Source organism: Nerophis ophidion, linkage group LG02 (genome assembly GCF_033978795.1).
Source record: "Nerophis ophidion isolate RoL-2023_Sa linkage group LG02, RoL_Noph_v1.0, whole genome shotgun sequence".
In the NCBI taxonomy this organism is placed as follows: domain Eukaryota; kingdom Metazoa; phylum Chordata; class Actinopteri; order Syngnathiformes; family Syngnathidae; genus Nerophis; species Nerophis ophidion.
Genome location: NC_084612.1, coordinates 63027403 through 63050183, shown reverse-complemented (window position 1 = coordinate 63050183; position 22781 = coordinate 63027403). Strand labels below are relative to the sequence as shown.

General features: G+C 41.4%; 1 protein-coding gene and 1 long non-coding RNA gene across 2 annotated transcripts in view; one reads left to right on the top strand and one right to left on the bottom strand.

Annotated features, from left to right (window-relative positions):
- Nucleotides 1-50: 50 nt before the first annotated feature.
- tamm41 (TAM41 mitochondrial translocator assembly and maintenance homolog) lies at nucleotides 51-17547 on the top strand. Its single transcript, XM_061888241.1, has 8 exons — nucleotides 51-448; nucleotides 10002-10184; nucleotides 10261-10353; nucleotides 13655-13805; nucleotides 16353-16498; nucleotides 16584-16749; nucleotides 17110-17172; nucleotides 17249-17547. The coding sequence occupies exons 1-8, from the start codon at nucleotides 311-313 to the stop codon at nucleotides 17338-17340; spliced, it is 1032 nt and encodes a 343-aa protein (XP_061744225.1). The 5' UTR covers nucleotides 51-310; the 3' UTR covers nucleotides 17341-17547.
- The window catches only part of LOC133543589 (uncharacterized), a 14776-nt gene continuing 2607 nt past the window's right edge, over nucleotides 10613-22781 (bottom strand). The window contains exon 3 of the long non-coding RNA XR_009804418.1: nucleotides 10613-17711. This is a non-coding gene — a long non-coding RNA (uncharacterized LOC133543589). The remainder of the gene's footprint in view (nucleotides 17712-22781) is intronic.

Genomic DNA, 22781 nt, shown 5'->3' with positions numbered 1-22781 from the left:
CATTAATCGAAAAACGACAGCCTTGATAATACGTCGCACTACATTTCCCATGTTCCTCTTCGTCGGGCAGAGGAGTTGTGACGTACAATTCACGCGACGCCGAAAGCTAAGGGAAATGCAGTGATGATCATAGTTCAACTTTAAAAACAAATATTAAACGCCAGCACTTTATGGGAATATATTAGAAATGAATCCAAAATGTTACCATTACCTTTAATGCTCCGTGTTTAGTCGTCCACGCGTATTGTCCGTCTTGCCTTTTGACTAGCGTGTTTTCCACAAGGGTGAAACTCGTCGATGTGTTGGCAACATGACTCTGCCAGCTCTGCACAACACCGGCGTGCTTTACAGGAGGATTTTAGCACAGTTCCCTCAGGATATTAGTCTGGCTTTTGCCTACGGATCTGGCGTTTTCAAACAACATGGCACCAGCCAAGGTCAAATGGAGGTAAGGAGTGACACATGCCTTGTAAACATAACTCACATACTAAGTAGAAGAATGCTCCAATGCCGAAGTTGAACTGAAATCCATCCCTTCAATTTCTACCATTTATTCCCTTTGGGGTCTCGGGGGGCACTGGTGCCTATCTCAGCTACAATTGGGCGGAAGGTGGTGTACACCCTGGACAAGTCGCACTCCTCATCGCAGAACTTAAATCCTGGATTTTTTTTTTTTTTTTAGAATATTTGAAATAGAGCACATAATTCCCAAACAGGCTGAATATTTTCAAGATGGAACTAATTGAATCAGATGAAAAATGTGGGACTTAGACTTAGACAAACTTTAATAATCCACAAGGGAAATTGTTCAACACAGTAGCTCAGTTACAATGATGGAAAGTGTAAGGATGGAAAGGACAATGCAGGTATAAATAGATTAGGTATAGCAATGTAAAATATAACATATCCGCGAATATATACAATATATACTTAATGTGTACAGTATATTATATATACAGATATGTCTATAACAGGGGTCGGGAACCTTTTTGACTGAGAGAGCCATACAAGCCAAATATTTTTTAAAGTATTTCCGTGAGAGCCATATATATATAGGTTTTTTTTAACACTGAATACAACTATATGCATGCATTTTTAAGAAAGAACAACATTTTTAGAGTATTATAAGTCTCTTATACTTTTTAATGACATTGTTATTCTGAGGCTAACCAACAATAAATAAAACACTTCTTACCATTAATGCAACTTCTTGAACAGGTGCGGTAGGAACCGGATGGATGGAAGGATGAAAAAGCATGAGAATGTTTTATATGTTGAACGTTATTTTTGACACTGTGATTACCAGCGAAATTATTCATTACTTATCGTGTTAAGCAATGTCAGCTAAGATTTATCTGAGAGCCAGGTGCAGTCATCAAAAGAGCCACATCTGGTTCTAGAGCCATAGGTTCCCTACCCCTGGTCTATAACATATATACAATATATACCAATTGCTATGTACACTATCACAGTATATTTTGCAGCCCCAGCATAAAAAAGAGAGTAAGTCCAGCAGAAAAAATAATATAGACATTAAAAACAAAGAGAAGTAGCTGACATAGAAGGTGTCAGGTAATAGACGGATATTATCTATTGCTGTATGGGGAGTTATTATACAGCTGGATGGAGTGTGGAATGAAGGAGTTCTTGAATCGTGCAGTGCAGGAAGGAAGCTGAAGGAGCCTGGTGGAGTATGAACTCTGCTGTCCCTCAATTGTCTGGTAGAGTGGGTGGGCAGGATTGTCCATGATGGCCAGCAGTTTGTCCAGTGTCCTCCTGTCCCTCACTGATACAAACGCCTCCAACTGCAAGCCAATAGTTTGGCCGGCTTTCCGGATCAGTTTATCAATCCGGTTTGAGTCCCTTTTGCTGGTGCTGCTCCCCCAACAAACCACAGCGAAGTGCAGGGCACTGGCCACAACAGACTGATAGAAGATCTCCAACAGCTTGCTGCACACATTAAAGGACCTAAGCTTCCTCAGGAAAAAGAGTCTGCTCATTCCCTTCTTGTAAACAGCATTGCAGTTGTCCTTCCAGTCCAGTCAGCTGTTCAAATGAACTCCCAGGTACTTATATTGCCCCACCACTGCCACCTCCCGGCCCTGGATCTTGATGGGCTCCACCGGGGTCATACTGGTTGTAGAACTTTGAAGAATGTCCCATCAATCGATCAATTGTTTATTTATATAGCCCTAAATCACAAGTGTCTCAAAGGGCTGCACAAGCCACAACGACATCCTTGGTTCAGATCCTACATCAGGGCAAGGAAAAACTCAACCAAGTCGGATGACAAAGAAAAACCTTGGAGAGGACCGCAGATGTGGGTGACCGGATGCAATGGACGTCGAGTGCAGGGATGGAAATTTTCCGCGGAGCCGCGGAATTCCGCCGATTTTGGCGCCGCCAGGGTCTTTTATATAATATAATGCGAATGTGTGAAGGCACCAGATTGGCTAGCTCTACTATCAGCTAACGACATCAACCAATGACATTGCCCGTTATAGGAGTCTGCACGCGTCGTTTGCCGACAATATCTAGTCATCATCATCAGCCGTTGTCAGCAAGAGCGTAGAATTGGGTAGGGACGTTAGGGACACGTCCCTACCAATATCCAGCCGCTACTGTGTAGTCACTAGCAATACAAGTGCTGCCCGTAATGTTTTGTCAATGATTATGGCACAGAAAGGGTTAAATGTCGGTTTCTGCTAGAAGTCCCGCCTCTAACCTAAATATCGCTCCCTGATTGGTGGCCATTTTCATGCTAACTTACGTGTGATTGGCTGTCCCCGCTGTCACTCCTGCTTGTAAAAGCTAGCCTACATGTTAGTTGCTACCGACCTTACGAAAGGCAGTGCAATTGTCAGTGTAAGTTGTCAACATGTTCGACATTTGTTGTTCCTGGCACACGGTAGCTAAATGGATTTTAATATCAGTGGTGTGATTTACATTGTGTTTGTGTCTGTTTGCGTGTGTGTGTGCTGTAGGTTTTGAAGGATGCCAATGAAAAGAAAACTGGATGTAAGAGACTTCTTTTAGGAGTCAAACTGTACTTCAAGGGTGTACAGAGGCTCAACAATATTGAATAATTCAACAATATATCACTCCAGTCACGCCCCTTAGAGTGCTATAATGAGCATATACCATGGACTGGAGTGATATATTGCTTTTATAAAACTGTTACCAATAAAGGCAATATGAAATAGGAATACTCAATCAATTTAATGTAGTTTTATTCAACCACAAAATACATACTATCCAATAAAATAGCCTCACTGTGGAAAAAATAGTCCCACCTATCCAGACGTTAGCTTCAAATTAGCACTGCATCTCGTCTTTTCCTCCGCTTTTTTTCAGGTTAAAGTCAATGCTCAGTCCCCTCTACCATTGTTAACCCTCCCCGGAGGTGAACGTTAACCTTGAACATGTGAATTCAACTACTTTAGTCCGTTTTTTAACATCGTAAAAACATCAGCTGTCTTTTACTACGGACTGCAACATTCCGTTGTCATGGATACATGACAACAACTTCCAGTCATATGTGCCTGAGGCGGAGTGATAGCCTACGATGTGATAAGGCTTTAGAATAGTAGCCTGGCTCAATATTTAAACCACGGTTAACAGCCAATCAGATCACCGGATTTCACCTTTCCGTTTTATTTTTTAAATTATTTTTTTAGTTTCATGTATTTGTGTAGAAGTGAGCAACGGTTTGAAAATACCAATTAACAAAACTTTGTGGTGGAAATACAATAAAACCTCACTAGATTATCATTTTTACGGAGACTTAAAACATGGCTTAGAACCACCATGACACAAGTAAGACTGAACAATCTTGCTGTGTGCCATGTCCATCACGGAAAACTGGACAATACTGACCTGAGAGAAATCTGCCAGCAGTTCATTTCTGTTACAGACCGGCGGAGGCATGTGTTTGGCTCTTTCAAATAGGAACAACCAGTGGAAACTAATCTGCTTGTATTTGAGTATTAGTGACAAACATTTACAGTACAAAAGCAGCAATAGAAAGAAGTAGATGAAGGGAAAAATTGTGAGTGATTTAAACACAAGTTGGGGAAAAGATTATTACAGTTCATTTATGTTTATTTACAATGTTGTATTGCATGAATGTATTTCTGATTTTGTTGATGGACAGTAGGCTATGTTAATTGACAGTATGATGCACAGTTGCACTACATCCATCCATCCATCCATCATCTTCCGCTTATCCGAGGTCGGGTCGCGGGGGCAGCAGCCTAAGCAGGGAAGCCCAGACTTCCCTATCTCCAGCCACTTCGTCTAGCTCTTCCCGGGGGATCCCGAGGCGTTCCCAGGCCAGCCGGGAGACATAGTCTTCCCAACGTGTCCTGGGTCTTCCCCGTGGCCTCCTACCAGCTGGACGTGCCCTAAACACCTCCCTAGGGAGGCGTTCGGGTGGCATCCTGACCAGATGCCCGAACCACCTCATCTGGCTCCTCTCGATGTGGAGGAGCAGCGGCTTTACGTTGAGTTCCTCCCGGATGGCAGAGCTTCTCACCCTATCTCTAAGGGAGAGCCCCGCCACCCGGCGGAGGAAACTCATTTCGGCCGCTTGTACCCGTGATCTTATCCTTTCGGTCATGACCCAAAGCTCATGACCATAGGTGAGGATGGGAACGTAGATCGACCGGTAAATTGAGAGCTTTGCCTTCCGGCTCAGCTCCTTCTTCACCACAACGGATCGATACAACGTCCGCATTACTGAAGACGCCGCACCGATCCGCCTGTCGATCTCACGATCCACTCTTCCCCCACTCGTGAACAAGACTCCTAGGTACTTGAACTCCTCCACTTGGGGCAGGGTCTCCTCCCCAACCCGGAGATGGCACTCCACCCTTTTCCGGGCGAGAACCATGGACTCGGACTTGGAGGTGCTGATTCTCATTCCGGTCGCTTCACACTCGGCTGCGAACCGATCCAGTGAGAGCTGAAGATCCCGGCCAGATGAAGCCATCAGGACTACATCATCTGCAAAAAGCAGAGACCTAATCCCGTGGCCACCAAACCGGAACCCCTCAACGCCTTGGCTGCGCCTAGAAATTCTGTCCATAAAAGTTATGAACAGAATCGGTGACAAAGGACAGCCTTGGCGGAGTCCAACCTTCACTGGAAACGTGTCCGACTTACTGCCAGCAATGCGGACCAAGCTCTGACACTGATCATACAGAGAGCGGACTGCCACAATAAGACATTCCGATACCCCATACTCTCTGAGCACTCCCCACAGGACTTCCCGAGGGACACGGTCGAATGCCTTCTCCAAGTCCACAAAGCACATGTAGACTGGTTGGGCAAACTCCCATGCACCCTCAAGAACCCTGCCGAGAGTATAGAGCTGGTCCACAGTTCCACGACCAGGACGAAAACCACACTGTTCCTCCTGAATCCGAGGTTCGACTATCCGGCGAAGCCTCCTCTCCAGTACACCTGAATAAACCTTACCGGGAAGGCTGAGGAGTGTGATCCCACGATAGTTGGAACACACCCTCCGGTCCCCCTTCTTAAAGAGAGGGACCACCACCCCGGTCTGCCAATCCAGAGGTACCGCCCCCGATGTCCACGCGATGCTGCAGAGTCTTGTCAACCAAGACAGCCCCACAGCATCCAGAGCCTTAAGGAACTCCGGGCGGATCTCATCCACCCCCGGGGCCTTGCCGCCAAGGAGCTTTTTAACTACCTCAGCGACCTCAGCCCCAGAAATAGGAGAGTCCACTACAGATTCCCCAGGCACCGCTTCCTCAAAGAAAGACGTGTTGGTGGGATTGAGGAGGTCTTCGAAGTATTCCCTCCACCGATCCACAACATCCGCAGTCGAAGTCAGCAGAACACCATCCGCACCATACACGGTGTTGATAGTGCACTGCTTCCCCTTCCTGAGGCGCCGTATGGTGGTCCAGAATCGCTTCGAAGCCGTCCGGAAGTCGTTTTCCATGGCTTCCCCGAACTCTTCCCATGTCCGAGTTTTTGCCTCCGCGACCGCTAAAGCTGCACACCGCTTGGCCCGTCGGTACCCGTCCACTGCCTCCGGAGTCCTATGAGCCAAAAGAACCCGATAGGACTCCTTCTTCAGCTTGACGGCATCCCTCACTGCTGGTGTCCACCAACGGGTTCTGGGATTACCGCCACGACAGGCACCAACAACCTTGCGGCCACAGCTCCAATCAGTTGCACTACAGCCCTACACTAAAGAGTAAAGATGAGAACTCTTCGAAGTTGTCTCCTTTGCTTTCATTTTAGTTGCTTTCCCCTATAACATCTGCATGACGTGAAATTATGATTGCTAATGTAAAAAATAAAAAAAGTAAACATTCAGAGTGCTGCCTTGGAGCACTTTTGTGTCTCCACCAATCTCAAAATCAAACCTACTTCCTTGGTTGTCAGTCCACTGCTGGATGAAAGCCTCAGCATGTTTCTGCCATAGTGAACGATCTCTAGCTGCTACCTGCCACTGCACTGTTCCCCTGGAACTGCTGGGGTCTGGGGGCCGTCTTTTTGGCGTACTTTTCATGCTGGTTATTAGCCTACACCTTCCACGCTGGCTTGGTGCGGGTTGGAAGGGGTATTTTATATCAGAGATCCTTCTTCTAGACTAATTGCCTTACTGGGCTGTTGAACTTAGTCTGTCCTGTTGGTTGTCCGCGCCCCATTTACCCATGGACCCACTCAGCTTTATGACGCTGACTGCCCGCCAGTCACAAGAGAAGGTGCAAACGGTTCTTTGTGTGCATTTTATAGACGTTAGTTGGGACTCACTAACCCCACACACAACCTCCCATCTCATGCTTGGATGTAGTTTAACGTCATACCCAGGACTAATATAATAATAATATCTAGTCCCTGATCCACAATTCTTGTGAGCATTTCTGAACTCGTATTCTGTTTATATTGGTTGTGTTTATCGGCGACTAATCTGGAAAGAAAACACAGTAGCTCTCAATTAACACGATTCTTTATTGACGAAACAGTTTCAGACATGGTTAAACTTATTCAAGATAGGAATGCTTCATTAGCGAAAGATATCGATAAGGGCGTGAGAAACAAGTGGAACTGGGCATGGCTCGATAAATCTATCAAACTGAAGGTGAAGATTAAAAACAATATCGTAGAAGTAGACAAACTGATCAGCGATTTTATTGCAAAGTGCGATGAACCGGGACGTGCAAGGACATTGTGAACTATGGATCTCGGGGAAAGGTGGCACTCTTTGACCACGCGAACTCGGCAAGGCATCTAAGTGAAGTGAGTTTACGGAGAAGTAATTTTTCACTGGGATCTGCCTTCAAGCCGAAGTCAAACATCGTCACAAATGCAGCCTCAAATCAACTATCGAAGCCTCCCACCTCTGACGCGGCTCCTCTCACACCAATCTACAACAGACGAGTCCATTCAGAAGTACAATGCACGATCTTATGTATTTCTAAATTTTTATATTTTGAATTCTGGTTCATCCATTTGTAGGCCGATTTTTGTCTGTAATCCAAAAGTGTGCAAGAATTTGATATATGTGTAAACTTGTATACATAAATTTCATCACATGATACATTTTTATGAAAATATTTGCTAATAAATGTGAAATTTCGGTCAGGAGAATATTGTTAGATTTTGACTCAAAATAGCAGGAAATGCATCCTAAGCTAACAGATTTCAAAATGTTTTTTGGGGGGGGGCCTTCCGCAAAGCGGTGTTTTACGATTAAAAAAATGTCAGCTGATTTTCCATCCATCCATCCATTTTCTACCTACCACTTATTCCCTTTTGGGGTCGCGGGGGTGCTGGTGCCTATCTCAGCTACAATCGGGCGGAAGGCGGGGTACACCCTGGACAAGTCGCCACCTCATAGCAGGGCCAACACAGATAGACAGACAACATTCACACTCACATTCACACACTAGGGCCAATTTAGTGTTGCCAATCAACCTATCCCCAGGTGCATGTCTTTGGAAGTGGGAGGAAGCCGGAGTACCCGGAGGGAACCCACGCATTCACGGGGAGAACATGCAAACTCCACACAGAAAGATCCCGAGCCTGGATTTGAACCCAGGACTGCAGGACCTTCGTATTGTGAGGCAGACGCACTAACCCCTCTGCCACCATGAAGCCCCTTCAGCTGATTTTGTAAATCTTCATTCCCATCCCTGCGAGTGGGTCCAGCATAATATTGTGACTGTCCAGTCCATAATGGAATTAACATAATAGTGAGAGTCCAGTCCATAGCGGGGCCAGCAGGGGATCATCCCGAGCAAAGACGGGTCAGCAGCGCAGTGATGTCCCCAACCGATGCACAGGCGAGCCTTCCACCCCGGGTTCCGACTCTGGAAAGCCAGGACTTCATCCATGGCCACCGGAATGAAGAACGCTCTATTGCCCGCAGACTTTTTTTGGGCTCTGGGAATCACTAATAAGCCGGAGTCCTTTGAACGAAGATTTCTTGCCGGGACATATGGTACAATACAATCGGCAAGATAGGCTGGAGTTAGACCGTGTAGTATTTTATACGTAAGTAGTAAAACCTTAAAGTCACATCTTAAGTGCACAGGAAGCCAGTGCAGGTGAGCCAGTATAGGCGTAATATGATCAAACTTTCTTGTTCTTGTCAAAAGTCTAGCAGCCGCATTTTGTAATCTTTTAATGCTAGACATAGGGACACCTGAATATAATACGTTACAGTAATCAAGACGAGACGTAGCGAACGCATGAATAATGATCTCAGCGTTGCTAGCGGACAAAATGGAACACATTTTAGCGATATTACGGAGATGAAAGAAGGCCGTTTTAGTAACACTCCTAATGTGTGACTGAAAAGAGGGAGTTGGGTCGAAAATAATACCCAGATTCTTTACCAAGTCGCTTTGTGTAATTGTTTGGTTGTCAAATTGTAAGGTGGTATAATTAAATAGGTGTCAGTGTCTAGCACAGGGGTAGGGAACCTGTGGCTCTTTTGATGACTGCATCTGGCTCTCAGATAAATCTTAGCTGACATTGCTTAACACAATAAGTAATTAATAATTATGCTGGTAATCACAGTGTTAAAAATAACGTTTAAATTATAAAACATTCTCATGCATTTTGATCCAACCATCCGTTTTCTTTCGCACCTGTCCAAGATGTCGCATTAATGGTGAATAGTATTATATTTAATATTGGTTAACTTTGGAATAACAATCTTATTAAAAAGCATAAGAGACTTATTATACTCTAAAAATTTTGGTCTTACTTAAAAATGCACGCATTTAGTTGTATTCAGTGTTAAAAAATATTATATGGCTCTCATGGAAATACATTTTGAAAATTTTGGCTTTCATGCCTCTCTCAGCCAAAAAGGTTCCTGACCCCTGGTCTAGCAGGATCGATAATCCGTATTTCCGTTTTTTTTGACGATGCAACGGTTGAAATGCATTGAAAAATGTGGGAGGAGTAGTCGCCAGAAAAAAGGGGTGGAAATGGGCCTTTAGAAAAGCAGGAATTTTAGAAAATCCTGGAATTTTTTTTTTGATTGGGAAAAGGGGTAGTTTGAATTTCCAGAACGGTGCAATATGTTGAAGGTGGAATGGTTTGAATAGGTTGAAAAATGTGGATATGGGGGAAGTTTGAAAAATGGCCGATTCATTTTGAATAGAAAAAATGTCCCGGAAAACCTGGAATTCTGGGAAGTTTTGGAATTTGTCAAGGGACAGCCCGCGATTCCCAAATAGGCTGAACAGTTTGAAGTTGGAACAGTTTGAACTGGGTGAAAATGTGGATGGTAGAACGCGCCAAAATCTGTAGAAGAAGAAGAAGTAAAATAAGTTGAATAATAAATACATTAGTTTTGGTATAAAGCATTCATACAATTATTAACTTAATACACACAACCACCACAACAGTGATACCGCAGCATTTATTGTTGCAGTGTGCATGTCAGGAAACCTCTGCAGTCTGTACAAAACATTATGATGTGTAAAGCGAAGTAACTTTTGTGCTTGCAGAAAAACATGCTGGACTTTGTGTTTGCGGTGGATGACCCGGTCACTTGGCACACCTTGAATCTGCTGCAGAACCGCAAACATTACTCCCTCCTTAAACTCCTGGGACCCACCACGATCAGCTCCATACAGTGTGAACGCGGAGCTGCCGTATACTACAACACGCTGGTGCCCGTGGACGGGAAGGTAAAACAAAACATCACAAATATTCACTTATTTTTGTAAGATGTCCTGATTTTGAACCATGCATTTCTTCTTTTAGATCATCAAATATGGTGTGATCAGCACCGAGTCTCTGATTGATGACCTAATGCACTGGAAAACCATGTATGTTGCAGGACGCCTTCACAAACCAGTCAGTATCTGAATATTTCAATATCCATCTGTAATTGTACACATGCTAACGGAGCAAACTTACCTGTCGACGCTGGACAAGGAGCATTAGGAAAAACATATGAGCCCAAACTAAAAAAATACACTCCTTGAATTGCCAGAATGTACAAAACCCAAAACCAGTAAAGATGGCATGTTGTGTAATTTGTAAATAAAAACAGAATACAATGATTTGCAAATCCTTTTCAACTTATAATCAATTGAATAGACTGCAGAGACAAGATATTTAATGTTCCAACTGAGAAACTTGCAAATAATCATTTTTTGGGATGTTCCAAATCAGTGTTTGATGAGGATTCCTGAACTTTCTCCGTCTTTTTTGCCAATTGTGCCAGCTTTTTTGAAACATGTTGCAGTCATCAAATTCCAAATGAGCTAATATTTGCAAAAAATAACAACGTTTCTCAGTTCGAACGTTAAGTATCTTGTCTTTGTAGTCTATTCATATGAATATAGGTTGTAAAGGATTCGCAAATCATTGTATTCTTCAGGAGGAATTCAACAGGAGGAAAAAAAAAATCATATTCTATTTTTTTTAAAGTTGTGTTATTACCAGTAAAAAGGAACAAAGCTTTGTTTTTTACTACATAAAAATCCTACATTTATGAGGATAAAGTCACTGTTATGCAAAGAAACATATTTTTCTGAGAAAATATTTATTTAATTATTTATTTATGATATTACCCAGCTATTATAAAGCAAGTAGTGAGACAAAGATTGGATTTTACCACGTTCAGTCTGCAAAATTAGGGCTTAATTGTGACTTTATAAAAAAAATTGGGGGATTAAAATAACGACTTAATTTTACACGGAAATTTCCCCCTTGGTAACTGAACAACTTTACTCTTAAAATGCTGCAACTTTGTCATATCTGCTTTTTTTTTTTTCTTGGATTAATTCTAAAGAACAATACAGTTGTCCCTCTCCATATTGTACTTAAAATATTTCGGCGTGAATTTAGAAAAAACATTGAGCATATTTTACATATTAAAGGCTGAAATTAAAGTATTGAATTAAATTCGATTTGTCCTTTCATGTACTACAGTGGGGTGTTTTCCTATTTTTTATTATTATTCAATTAACAATGTTTATTTATATATTCCTAAATCACGAGTGTCTCAATGGGCTGCACAAGCCACAACAACATCCTCGTTGGGCAAGGAAAAACTCAACCCAATGGGAAAATGAGAAACCTTATTATTAAAACATCATTCAATCAATCAATCAATGTTTACTTATATAGCCCTAAATCACTAGTGTCTCAAAGGGCTGCACAAACCACTACGACATCCTCGGTAGGCCCACATAAGGGCAAGGAAAACTCACACCCAGTGGGACGTCGGTGACAATGATGACTATGAGAACCTTGGAGAGGAGGAAAGCAATGGATGTCGAGCAGGTCCAACATGACCCTCTAATAACTAAAGTTCCGTGGGTGAATTATGTACACGCACTACAGTTTTTAGCGCTTTAATAGCTGGTCTCTTGACAGATATAAGTAAGATGATCTGCATAAGTCCTAAAAATGTGCGCGAGTCCGCCGTTGTAGTCCATACCGACGCCGTAGTCATAAGCTTGCATTATTATAGTTATGATTGATGAAGATATAGTTATGATTGATGAAGATATTCACCAAGCGGGAATTGCTTTTCCAGGTTGAGGGTGAGCAATGCTGATGACAGGCGGCTAATCTTAGCGCTACTTTTCTTCACTGCGACAATGTAGCTCAACCAGCTTTCGGCAGAACAACTTTTTAATGGACTTCATCTTCAACTCCTGCTTCATCAACAACACATCTCCACATTAATGAGCCTTTGACGCGAACAACGTCAAAAGACGCAACGCGAAGCTCACCAGGACTCGGTGTGACTGAGAGACCGCTGTCAGCAGCTGGTAATGCTAAGTGGAGATACTGTAAATGCTGTTGATTAACTTCTTTATTGACACCATCAGCTCCACATGACATTAGTCAGCCTTTTGCAGGAGCGATGTAGAATGACATGCAATGCTAACAACACGGCTAAATGTGGCCGTCAAGTTGACAAACTACTGGTAGAACAACCCGTTCCTGTGGTTTCATCACAACGAAGCCCAGTTGTAATTTGGAGAAATCACTTAGGACGGCCCCTGATGGAAAAAGTTTAGACACCCCTGACCTAAAACACCTTCTCAAAAAAAATAAAAAATTCTCAAAATACAAACAATGTTTGATTTTTAGGTAAAAAATACAATAATATTAACTTTTGAATTAATTTGAAAAATAAAAAACACTGTTTAATGTGTATCTGATATTTTTGTACAGGCAGAACTTTTAGAACAGTAGGTTATGCAGTTAAACAATCGTATTATTTTTTTTTTTATTGTATTCTTGCAGTGGAGAAAAACACTAGTAAAAATGTAAGAAAAAAAGAGAAAAAAAATTGATAACTAGTGAGAAAAAGTTTAAATATTCTAAACAAAATATCTGTTTTCAGCATTTTTTTTTTAAATGAAAAAATTTAATATGGCCCCACTTACCTTCACTTTTCAGTATGCTGCCCTTAGTGGAAAAAGATTGGACACCCCTGAACTAAAGTATTAAAAGTAGAGATGATATGCTTTTATTGCCGATATCCAATATTCCGATATTGTCCAGCTCTTAATTACAGATTGCGATATCAACCGATACCGATGTATACAGTCGTGGAATTGACACATTTTGTTGTGATGCCCCGCTGGATGCATTAAACAATGTAACAAGGTTTTCCAAAATAAATCAACTCAAGTTATGGAAAAACGTGCCAACATGGCACTGCCATATTTATTATTGAAGTCACAAAGTGCATTTTTTTTTTTAACATGCCTCAAAACAGCAGCTTGGAACTTGGGACATGCTCATAATCCTGACACCCACTACAACTATGGGAAATACTATACTTTGGCTATCACAAAGTGCATTATTATTATTTATTTTTTAAACATGCCGACATACAATCTTGAATTATCTATTTAACCTCAGGGTCATTCACTTTATCAAAGCTGGCTGGTTTTATACCATTTATGACTTAGCGATAAATCTGAGCAGCGTTTTCCCACTCAGAGTACGGATATTCGGAGGTAGCCATCTCCAGCAATCTCTGGACATCTCTAATTAAAAGTATCAATATTTTGATTTGAGGATCAATATTAGAACATAAAGATTTGATATCTGCAGTATTGATATTTCAGTAGGTATCGGAACATCCGCTCCGCAAATGAGTATCTACGCACATTCTTCTATGCAGGTGAAGATGCTGTTGCAGAGTGAGAATGGAAAGCTCCGTGCCGCTCTGGTCGCCAACCTCAAGAGCGCGGTGACGGCCTCCTTCCTTATGCTGCCTGAGAGTTTCAGCCAGGAGGAACTTTTCCTGCAGATAGCTGGCCTTTCTTATGCTGGTAAAGTATTGTCACAGCTAAACACATTTTCCTCTAACGTTTAACAGCTGTGTAGCTGGGAGGGTTGGATGACTGCGTGAATTAAATCATCATTAATTATCACATTGAGAATCTACCAAATTTTTCGAACCATAGGGCGCACCGGATTAAAAGTCGCACTGCCGATGGCTATTCAGGTGTTTTTTCATTCAAAAGGCGCATTAAAGGAGTAATTATGTTTTTTTTTCTGAATTTAAAACACTATCTTGTGCTCTACATAACATGTAATGGTGGTTCGTTGGTCAAAATGTTGCATAGATTGTTTTACTGATCATCTTCAAGCCGCTTTGTGAACGTCTCTTCAGAATGCGCCGTTTTGTTGGCGGTCTTATTTACGTGGCTCACCTTCAACTGCGTCTTCTCCCCGTCATCTTTGTTGTAGCGGTGTAGCGTGCAAGGACGGCAGTGGAAGAAGTGTCAAAAATGGTGCTAAGTGTTTTAATGACATTCAGACTTTATGTAAATCAATAACGAAACAGCATCTCCTCATCCGTGGCTCAATAATGCAACAACAACGCCGGAAATATGTCCCGTGGAAAAACGTCCGACCGGAACCCTCTGATAACTAAAGTTCTGTTGGTGAATTATATAAACGCACCACAGTTTTTAACGCTTTGATAGCTGGTCTCTTGACAGATATAAGTAAGAACTTTACAGTACTTTATATTAGAAATGGCAACAGCGGAAGATGAATGTCACATAAGAAGGTAGAAAAAACAAGAAGCTTATGACTACGGTGTCGGTATGGACTACAACGGCGGACGCGCGCACATTTTTAGGACTTATGCAGATCCCAAATAAACATCAGCAGGTACCAGAAGGTAAGAAAAGTTGTTTTACATAATATTGCAAATCAAAACGGCAGGTAATATGTCTCTTGATTGGTGCTATTTTGCGGTCCTTAAACACGCACCTTAATAATACTCGTATGTTTAATGCGCTGACAAACCATCAAACGGTGCAGCTGCATAGCTTACCGAAGTCGTATAAAACATTTTGATAGATTTTAAAGCGCCATGTGGAATGTTCTATTTTCTCAATTGAACAAATACAATGTTGGTGTTGTTTACTTGAGTCATATTGCTATCATAGTGCAGTCGACACATATCTCTGTTTGACTGCCATCTACTGATCACACTTAACATCATGTACTGAATAACATGGCTTAGAGGTCAGTAAGCAAAACTAGAACTATTGAGTTTTGAGGAAAAAAAATATTATTTTAAGTGCGCCTTTTAGTCCGGAAAATATGGTCCTTACTTCCACCAAATAGCAGGTTACATATTGACAGATTTTTATTAGAGCTATCCGATAATGGATTTTTTTGCCGATATCCGATATTGTCCAACTCTTAATTACCGATTCCGATATCAACCGATACCGATATATACAGTCGTGGAATTAACACATTATTATTATGCCTAATTTTGTTGTGACGCCCCGCTGGATGCATTAAACAATGTAACAAGGTTTTCCAAAATAAATCAACTCAAGTTATGGAAACAAAATGCCAACATGGCACAGCCATATTTATTATTGAAGTCACAAAGTGCACTATTTTTTTAATATGCCTAAAAACAGTAGTTTGGAATTTGGGACATGCTCTCCCTGAGAGAGCATGAGGAGGTTGAGGTGGGCGGGGTTGTGGGGGGTGTATATTGTAGCATCCCGGAAGAGTTAGTGCTGCTAGGGGTTCTGGGTATATGTTCTGTTGTGTTTATGTTGTGTTACGGTGCGGATGTTCTTCCGAAATGTTTGTAATTTTTGTGTGGCGTGGGTTCACAGTGTGGCGCATATTTGTAACAGTGTTAAAGTTGTTTATACAGTCACCTTCAGTATGACCTGTATGGCTGTTGACCAAGTATGCATAGCATTCACTTTTGTGTGTGAAAAGCCATAGATATTCTGTGATTGGGCCGGCACGCAAAGGCAGTGCCTTTAAGGTTTATTGGCGCTCTGTACTTATCCCTACATCCGTGTACACAGCGGTGTTTGGAAAAAGTCATAAACTTTACTTTTTTTTAAAACAGATACCGATCATTTCCGATATTACATTTTAAAGCATTTATCGGCCGATAACAGCAGTCCGATATTATCGGGCGCCCCTAATTTTAAGCACCGTGTGTAATGTTCTGTATTCTCAATGGAAAATGTTTAAAGTTTTGGTGTTGTTTACTGCCATCATATTGCAGTCTACACGTATATCTTATGTATGACTCCCATCTACTGGTTTCCTTTATCATTACATTATGTACCAAATAAAATTGCTTCGAGGTCAGTAAGCACAAACAGAATTATGCCGTACATTATGCGGTTATATGGCGCACTGTTGATTTTTGAGAAAATGAAAAGGATTTTAAGTGTGCCTTATAGACTGAAAAATATGTTTTGAGCCCAGTCACAATGCATACCATGGAAACTCATTAAACTGATGGATGAAGCAGCCGCAGCTGTTCCACGTGACATTTCCCATCCATCATGGAAAACATTTGGTCTGGCCCTCTCAAGGTGATTTCAGGATGGTGATTGGAGAGGATAAATCCAAGGTGGCCAACATCGTGAGAGACAACATTGAGCACTTTCGTATTCTGTATAATCACATCTTGCGGGACTGTCCTCAAGTGGTCTACAAACCCCAACAAGGAAGACTGGAGGTGAAAAACAACAAGCTCTATGGAGCAAAACCAACGGGGAAGTGTTTTTATTTTTATTTTAAAGCACTTGTCTGTGTCTCTCCAGGTAGACAAAAGCCCCGAAGGGCAGTTCACGCAGTTGATGGCGCTGCCCCGCACTTTACAGCAAAGGATCACCAAGCTGGTTGATCCTCCAGGGAAGAACCGAGACGTGGAGGAGATCCTTCTGCAAGTCGCTCAGGACCCAGATTGTGGAAGTGTTGTACAACAAGGTGACTGGACACTGCCTTTTAACCCGGTTTGGTCTTTGTGGGATAGGTTGATTGGCAACACTAAAATTGGCCCTAGTGTGTGAATGTGAGTGTGAATGTTGTCTGTCTATCTGTGTTGGCCCTGCGATAAGGTGGCGACTTGTCCAGGGTGTACCCCGCCTTCCGCCCCACTGTAGTTGAGATAAGCACCAGCGCCCCCCGCGACCCCAAAGGGAATAAAACGTTAGAAAATGGATGGATGGATGGTCTTTGTATGAAAGAATGTTAATGTTGGACGGCAATTCTACCTTAAGACCAGCAGAGGGCGCCGTCTATAAGCATCTTTTTTTTGTTATTCACATATCAAATTATGTTTCATAGGCATCGCCTCTATTGTGAAGACCTCCAGTGTAACACAAAGCATCAAAGGCATTGCGACAGCCGGTAAGCTTTTTTTGTATCGCACATGCTTTGAAATTATGTGTATAGTGATGATAAATGTGTGGGTCCCCCTGCACAGGCATGTGGAAGACTGTGTCCTATAGCTCTAGGAAACTGATGAAGATGTGGAAGGGCTGGAGGAGGAAACCATCTGTTTCACAGATATCCTGATCCAGAACAAAAAAAAGCCATGCATGCCAGGGCATTGTTATGGGACATTGAAATTGCAGAAATGTGTATTTATGGTATCAAATACGTCCTCATTGTGAATATAATTCAGAGGAATAATACCTACGATTATTACGTCAGCAATTTTGCGGAGGATCTACTTTCTTGTACACCCAAAACAGTAAAAATAAAGTTGTTTTTTACTGCGAACACAGTTAAGTCACCTTTATGAGATGCTAAGCAAAAAAAACATTGTATGGCCGCACAAGAAGTATCGATGAGAACGTCAACCTCGGAATACTGTGTGCCTTTCTGGAGAATGTGCACTAGTTGTGATTTTTTTCTCTTCAGCTGTGGTCGAAAAATGGCAAAATCTGTAAAAAAGAAAACCATTCAAACGTTTAAAGTGCATCTAATTCAGTTCACATGTAAAGGTTGTATTGATTATAACCTTAAATGTGAATTTAATACACTGCAATATAACAATGCATTTGAGATCCATCCTTAAATCCCTAACTTTTAGCATTTCTTTTACTAATAATTATTAGGATCAATATTTGGCTTTTTGTCCTTTATGGTGTGGAAACTGTTTCAATTATTTGGTAGGGGTTATGATTGTTCTTTGTGTACAACAGGGATTTCCCAATTTTTCGACTGAGGGCCGCACTCTTGATTATCAAAGCATGCGGGGGACATTTTTAGTTTTAGTTTTAAAATCCAGTGTAATATATAGATTGTTTTTAACCTCCAGGGCTCCCTTCAAAATTGGGGTTCAGTTATAAAAATGTTTAAATTAAGACATGTGCATTATTTTTTTTTAATCTACTGAAATCCTTAGATCAAGTATATATTAACTTCATTATATGAAGTTTATATATATATGTATATATACTGTATTTATACATGTATATGTATGTGTGTATATATGTGCATTTATATATATATATATATTTATATATATATATGTGTATGTATATACACATATATATATATATGTACATGTGTGTATACATAAATATGCATATATATGTATATATAAATATGTATATATATAGATATATAAACATGCATATATATATATGGATATGTGTGTGTACATGTGTGCATACATAAATATGCATATATATGTATATATATAAACATGCATATATATGTATATATAAATGTGTATATATAAATAAACATGCATATATATGTATATATATATATAAATATGGATATGTATGTATGTATATATATGTACATGTGTGTATACATAAATATGCATATATATGTATATAAATAAACATGCATATATATGTACATTAAAAGCGTTACTAAAACGGCCTTCTTTCATCTCAATCAATCAATCAATGTTTATTTATATAGCCCCAAATCACAAATGTCTCAAAGGACTGCACAAATCATTACGACTACAACATCCTCGGAAGAACCCACAAAAGGGCAAGGAAAACTCACACCCAGTGGGCAGGGAGAATTCACATTCAGTGGGACGCCAGCGACAATGCTGACTATGAGAAACCTTGGAGAGGACCTCAGATGTGGGCAACCCCCCCCCTCTAGGGGACCGAAAGCAATGGATGTCGAGCGGGTCTAACATGATACTGTGAAAGTTCAATCCATAGTGGCTCCAAGACAGCAGTGAGAGTCCCGTCCACAGGAAACCATCTCAAGCGGATCAGCAGCGTAGAGATGTCCCCAACCGATACAGGCGAGCGGTCCATCCTGGGTCCCGACGAGCGGTCCATCCTGGGTCTCGACTCTGGACAGTCAGTACTTCATCCATGGTCATCGGACCGGACCCCCTCCACAAGGGAGGGGGGGACATAGGAGAAAGAAAAGAAGCGGCAGATCAACTGGTCTAAAAAGGAGGTCTATTTAAAGGCTAGAGTATACAAATGAGTTTTAAGATGAGACTTAAATGCTTCTACTGAGGTAGCATCTCGAACTGTTACCGGGAGGGCATTCCAGAGTACTGGAGCCCGAACGGAAAACGCTCTATAGCCCGCAGACTTTTTTTGAGCTCTAGGAATCACTAATAAGCCGGAGTCTTTTGAACGCAGATTTCTTGCCGGGACATACGGTACAATACAATCGGCAAGATAGGCTGGAGCTAGACCGTGTAGTATTTTATACGTAAGTAGTAAAACCTTAAAGTCACATCTTAAGTGCACAGGAAGCCAGTGCAGGTGAGCCAGTACAGGCGTAATATAATCAAACTTTCTTGTTCTTGTCAAAAGTCTAGCAGCCGCATTTTGTACCAACTGTAATCTTTTAATGCTAGACATTGGGAGACCCGAAAATAATACGTTACAGTAATCGAGACGAGACGTAACAAACGCATGGATAATGATCTCGGCGTCTTTAGTGGACAAAATGGAGCGAATTTTAGCGATATTACGGAGATGAAAGAAGGCCGTTTTAGTAACGCTTTTAATGTGTGACTCAAAGGAGAGAGTTGGGTCGAAGATAATACCCAGATTTTTTACAGAGTCACCTTGTTTTATTATTTGGTTGTCAAATGTTAAAGTTGTATTATTAAATAGAGGTCGGTGTCTAGCAGGACCGATAATCAGCATTTCCGTTTTTTTGGCATTAAGTTGCAAAAAGTTAGCGGACATCCATTGTTTAATTTCATTAAGACACGCTTCCAACTGACTACAGTCCGGCGTGTTGGTCAGCTTTAGGGGCATGTAAAGTTGGGTGTCATCAGCATAACAGTGAAAGCTAATACCGTATTTGCGTATGACGTCACCTAGCGGCAGCATGTAGATGCTGAAGAGTGCAGGGCCAAGGACCGAACCCTGGGGAACTCCACACGTTACCTTAACATAGTCCGAGGTCACACTGTTATAGGAGACGCACTGCATCCTATCAGTAAGATAAGAGTTAAACCATGACAGGGCTGAGTCTGAAATACCAATTCGTATTTTGATACGCTCTAATAAAATATTATGATCGACGGTATCGAAAGCAGCGCTAAGATCGAGGAGCAGCAACATAGATGACGCATCAGAGTCCATCGTTAGCAATAGATCATTAGTCAGTTTTGCGAGGGCTGTCTCAGTCGAGTGATTTGCCCTGAAACCGGGCATATCGCTAAAATTCGCTCCATTTTGTCCACTAAAGACGCCGAGATCATTATCCATGCGTTTGTTACGTCTCGTCTCGATTACTGTAACGTATTATTTTCGGGTCTCCCCATGTCTAGCATTAAAAGATTACAGTTGGTACAAAATGCGGCTGCTAGACTTTTGACAACAACAAGAAAGTTTGATCATATTACGCCTGTACTGGCTCACCTGCACTGGCTTCCTGTGCACTTAAGATGTGACTTTAAGGTTTTACTACTTACGTATAAAATACTACACGGTCTAGCTCCAGCCTATCTTGCCGATTGTATTGTACCGTATGTCCCGGTAAGAAATCTGCGTTCAAAAGACTCCGGCTTATTAGTGATTCCTAGAGCTCAAAAAAAGTCTGCGGGCTATAGAGCGTTTTCCGTTCGGGCTCCAGTACTCTGGAATTCCCTCCCGGTAACAGTTCGAGATGCTACCTCAGTAGAAGCATTTAAGTCTCATCTTAAAACTCATCTGTATACTCTAGCCTTTAAATAGACCTCCTTTTTAGACCAGTTGATCTGCCGCTTCTTTTCTTTCTCCTATGTCCCCCCCTCCCTTGTGGAGGGGGTCCGGTCCGATGACCATGGATGAAGTACTGACTGTCCAGAGTCGAGACCCAGGATGGACCGCTCGTCGGGACCCAGGATGGACCGCTCGCCTGTATCGGTTGGGGACATCTCTACGCTGCTGATCCGCTTGAGATGGTTTCCTGTGGACGGGACTCTCACTGCTGTCTTGGAGCCACTATGGATTGATCTTTCACAGTATCATGTTAGACCCGCTCGACATCCATTGCTTTCGGTCCCCTAGAGGGGGGGGGTTGCCCACATCTGAGGTCCTCTCCAAGGTTTCTCATAGTCAGCATTGTCACTGGCGTCCCACTGGATGTGAATTCTCCCTGCCCACTGGGTGTGAGTTTTCCTTGCCCTTTTGTGGGTTCTTCCGAGGATGTTGTAGTAGTAATGATTTGTGCAGTCCTTTGAGACATTTGTGATTTGGGGCTATATAAATAAACATTGATTGATTGATTGATTGATTGATTGATTGATGTATATATACACATATGGATGTGTATGTATGTATATATATATATGTACATGTGTGTATACATAAATATGCATATATATGTATATATATAATTAAACATGCATACATATGAATATATATATATATATATATAAATATGGATATGTGTGTGTATGTATGTGTATATATATATATATATATAAACAAAATATATATGTATATATATATGTATATACTATGCCCTATTATTAAAGAAAAACATTTTTTTATGTCAAAAACACAAATAATGGAATATTTGATTATGATTTGTATTCATTATTATTTTTTGAGCAAAAACCCACTAAAATGATCAGTCATCGTGTAGCCCCCCCCCCCCCCTCATAAAAGTGTAAAAAAAAAAAGTAAGTCATACACTTCACTTTCAACTATTACATTTCTATAAAAAATTTCAGATCTAACAAAATATTAGGAAAGGATAGACTTTATCTACCCGACGAAGGGGAAATGATGTGGTTGCAGTGCAGATACAAAAAAGTTTTTATAATGCCCTTTTGTTATATAAAAATTTGTTTTTTAATGGCAAACACATAAATTACCATGAATTGATCAACGTGGACCCCGACTTAAACAAATTGAAAAACTTATTCGGGTGTTACCATTTAGTGGTCAATTGTACGGAATATGTACTGAACTGTGCAATCTACTAATAAAAGTTTCAATCAATCAATCAATACGCAATATTTCCCCTAAACATATTTCAAAGTGGAATATTTGACGTGAAGTATTTGGAGCCTTCAATAGGTCAATAGTTCATACCAACTTTGATTGATTGATATTTCTTGTATGCCGTGGCCTGCTGGGGCAGCGGGCTGAGAGTGAGGGACGCAAACAGACTGGACAAGTTGGTAGAGAAGGCCAGTAACGTGGTGGGAGTGGAGCTGGACTCTCTGGAGGTGGTGTCAGACAGGAAAAGTCAAGCAAAACTCCTAGCCATTATGGACAACACCTCCAACCCACTACACTCGGACCTTGCGGAGAGAATGAGCACGTTCAGTGGAAGACTCAGATTCCCAAAATGTAACACGGAACGACACAGGAGGTCCTTCATACGAACAGCCATCAGACTGTATAATGCATATTTTCCTTCTTGACTGCACTTAAAGGCCTACTGAAATGAGATTTTCGTATTCAAACGGGGATAGCAGGTCCACTATATGTGTCATACTTGATCATTTCGCGATATTGCCATATTTTTGCTGAAAGGATTTAGTAGAGAACATCCAGGATAAAGTTCGC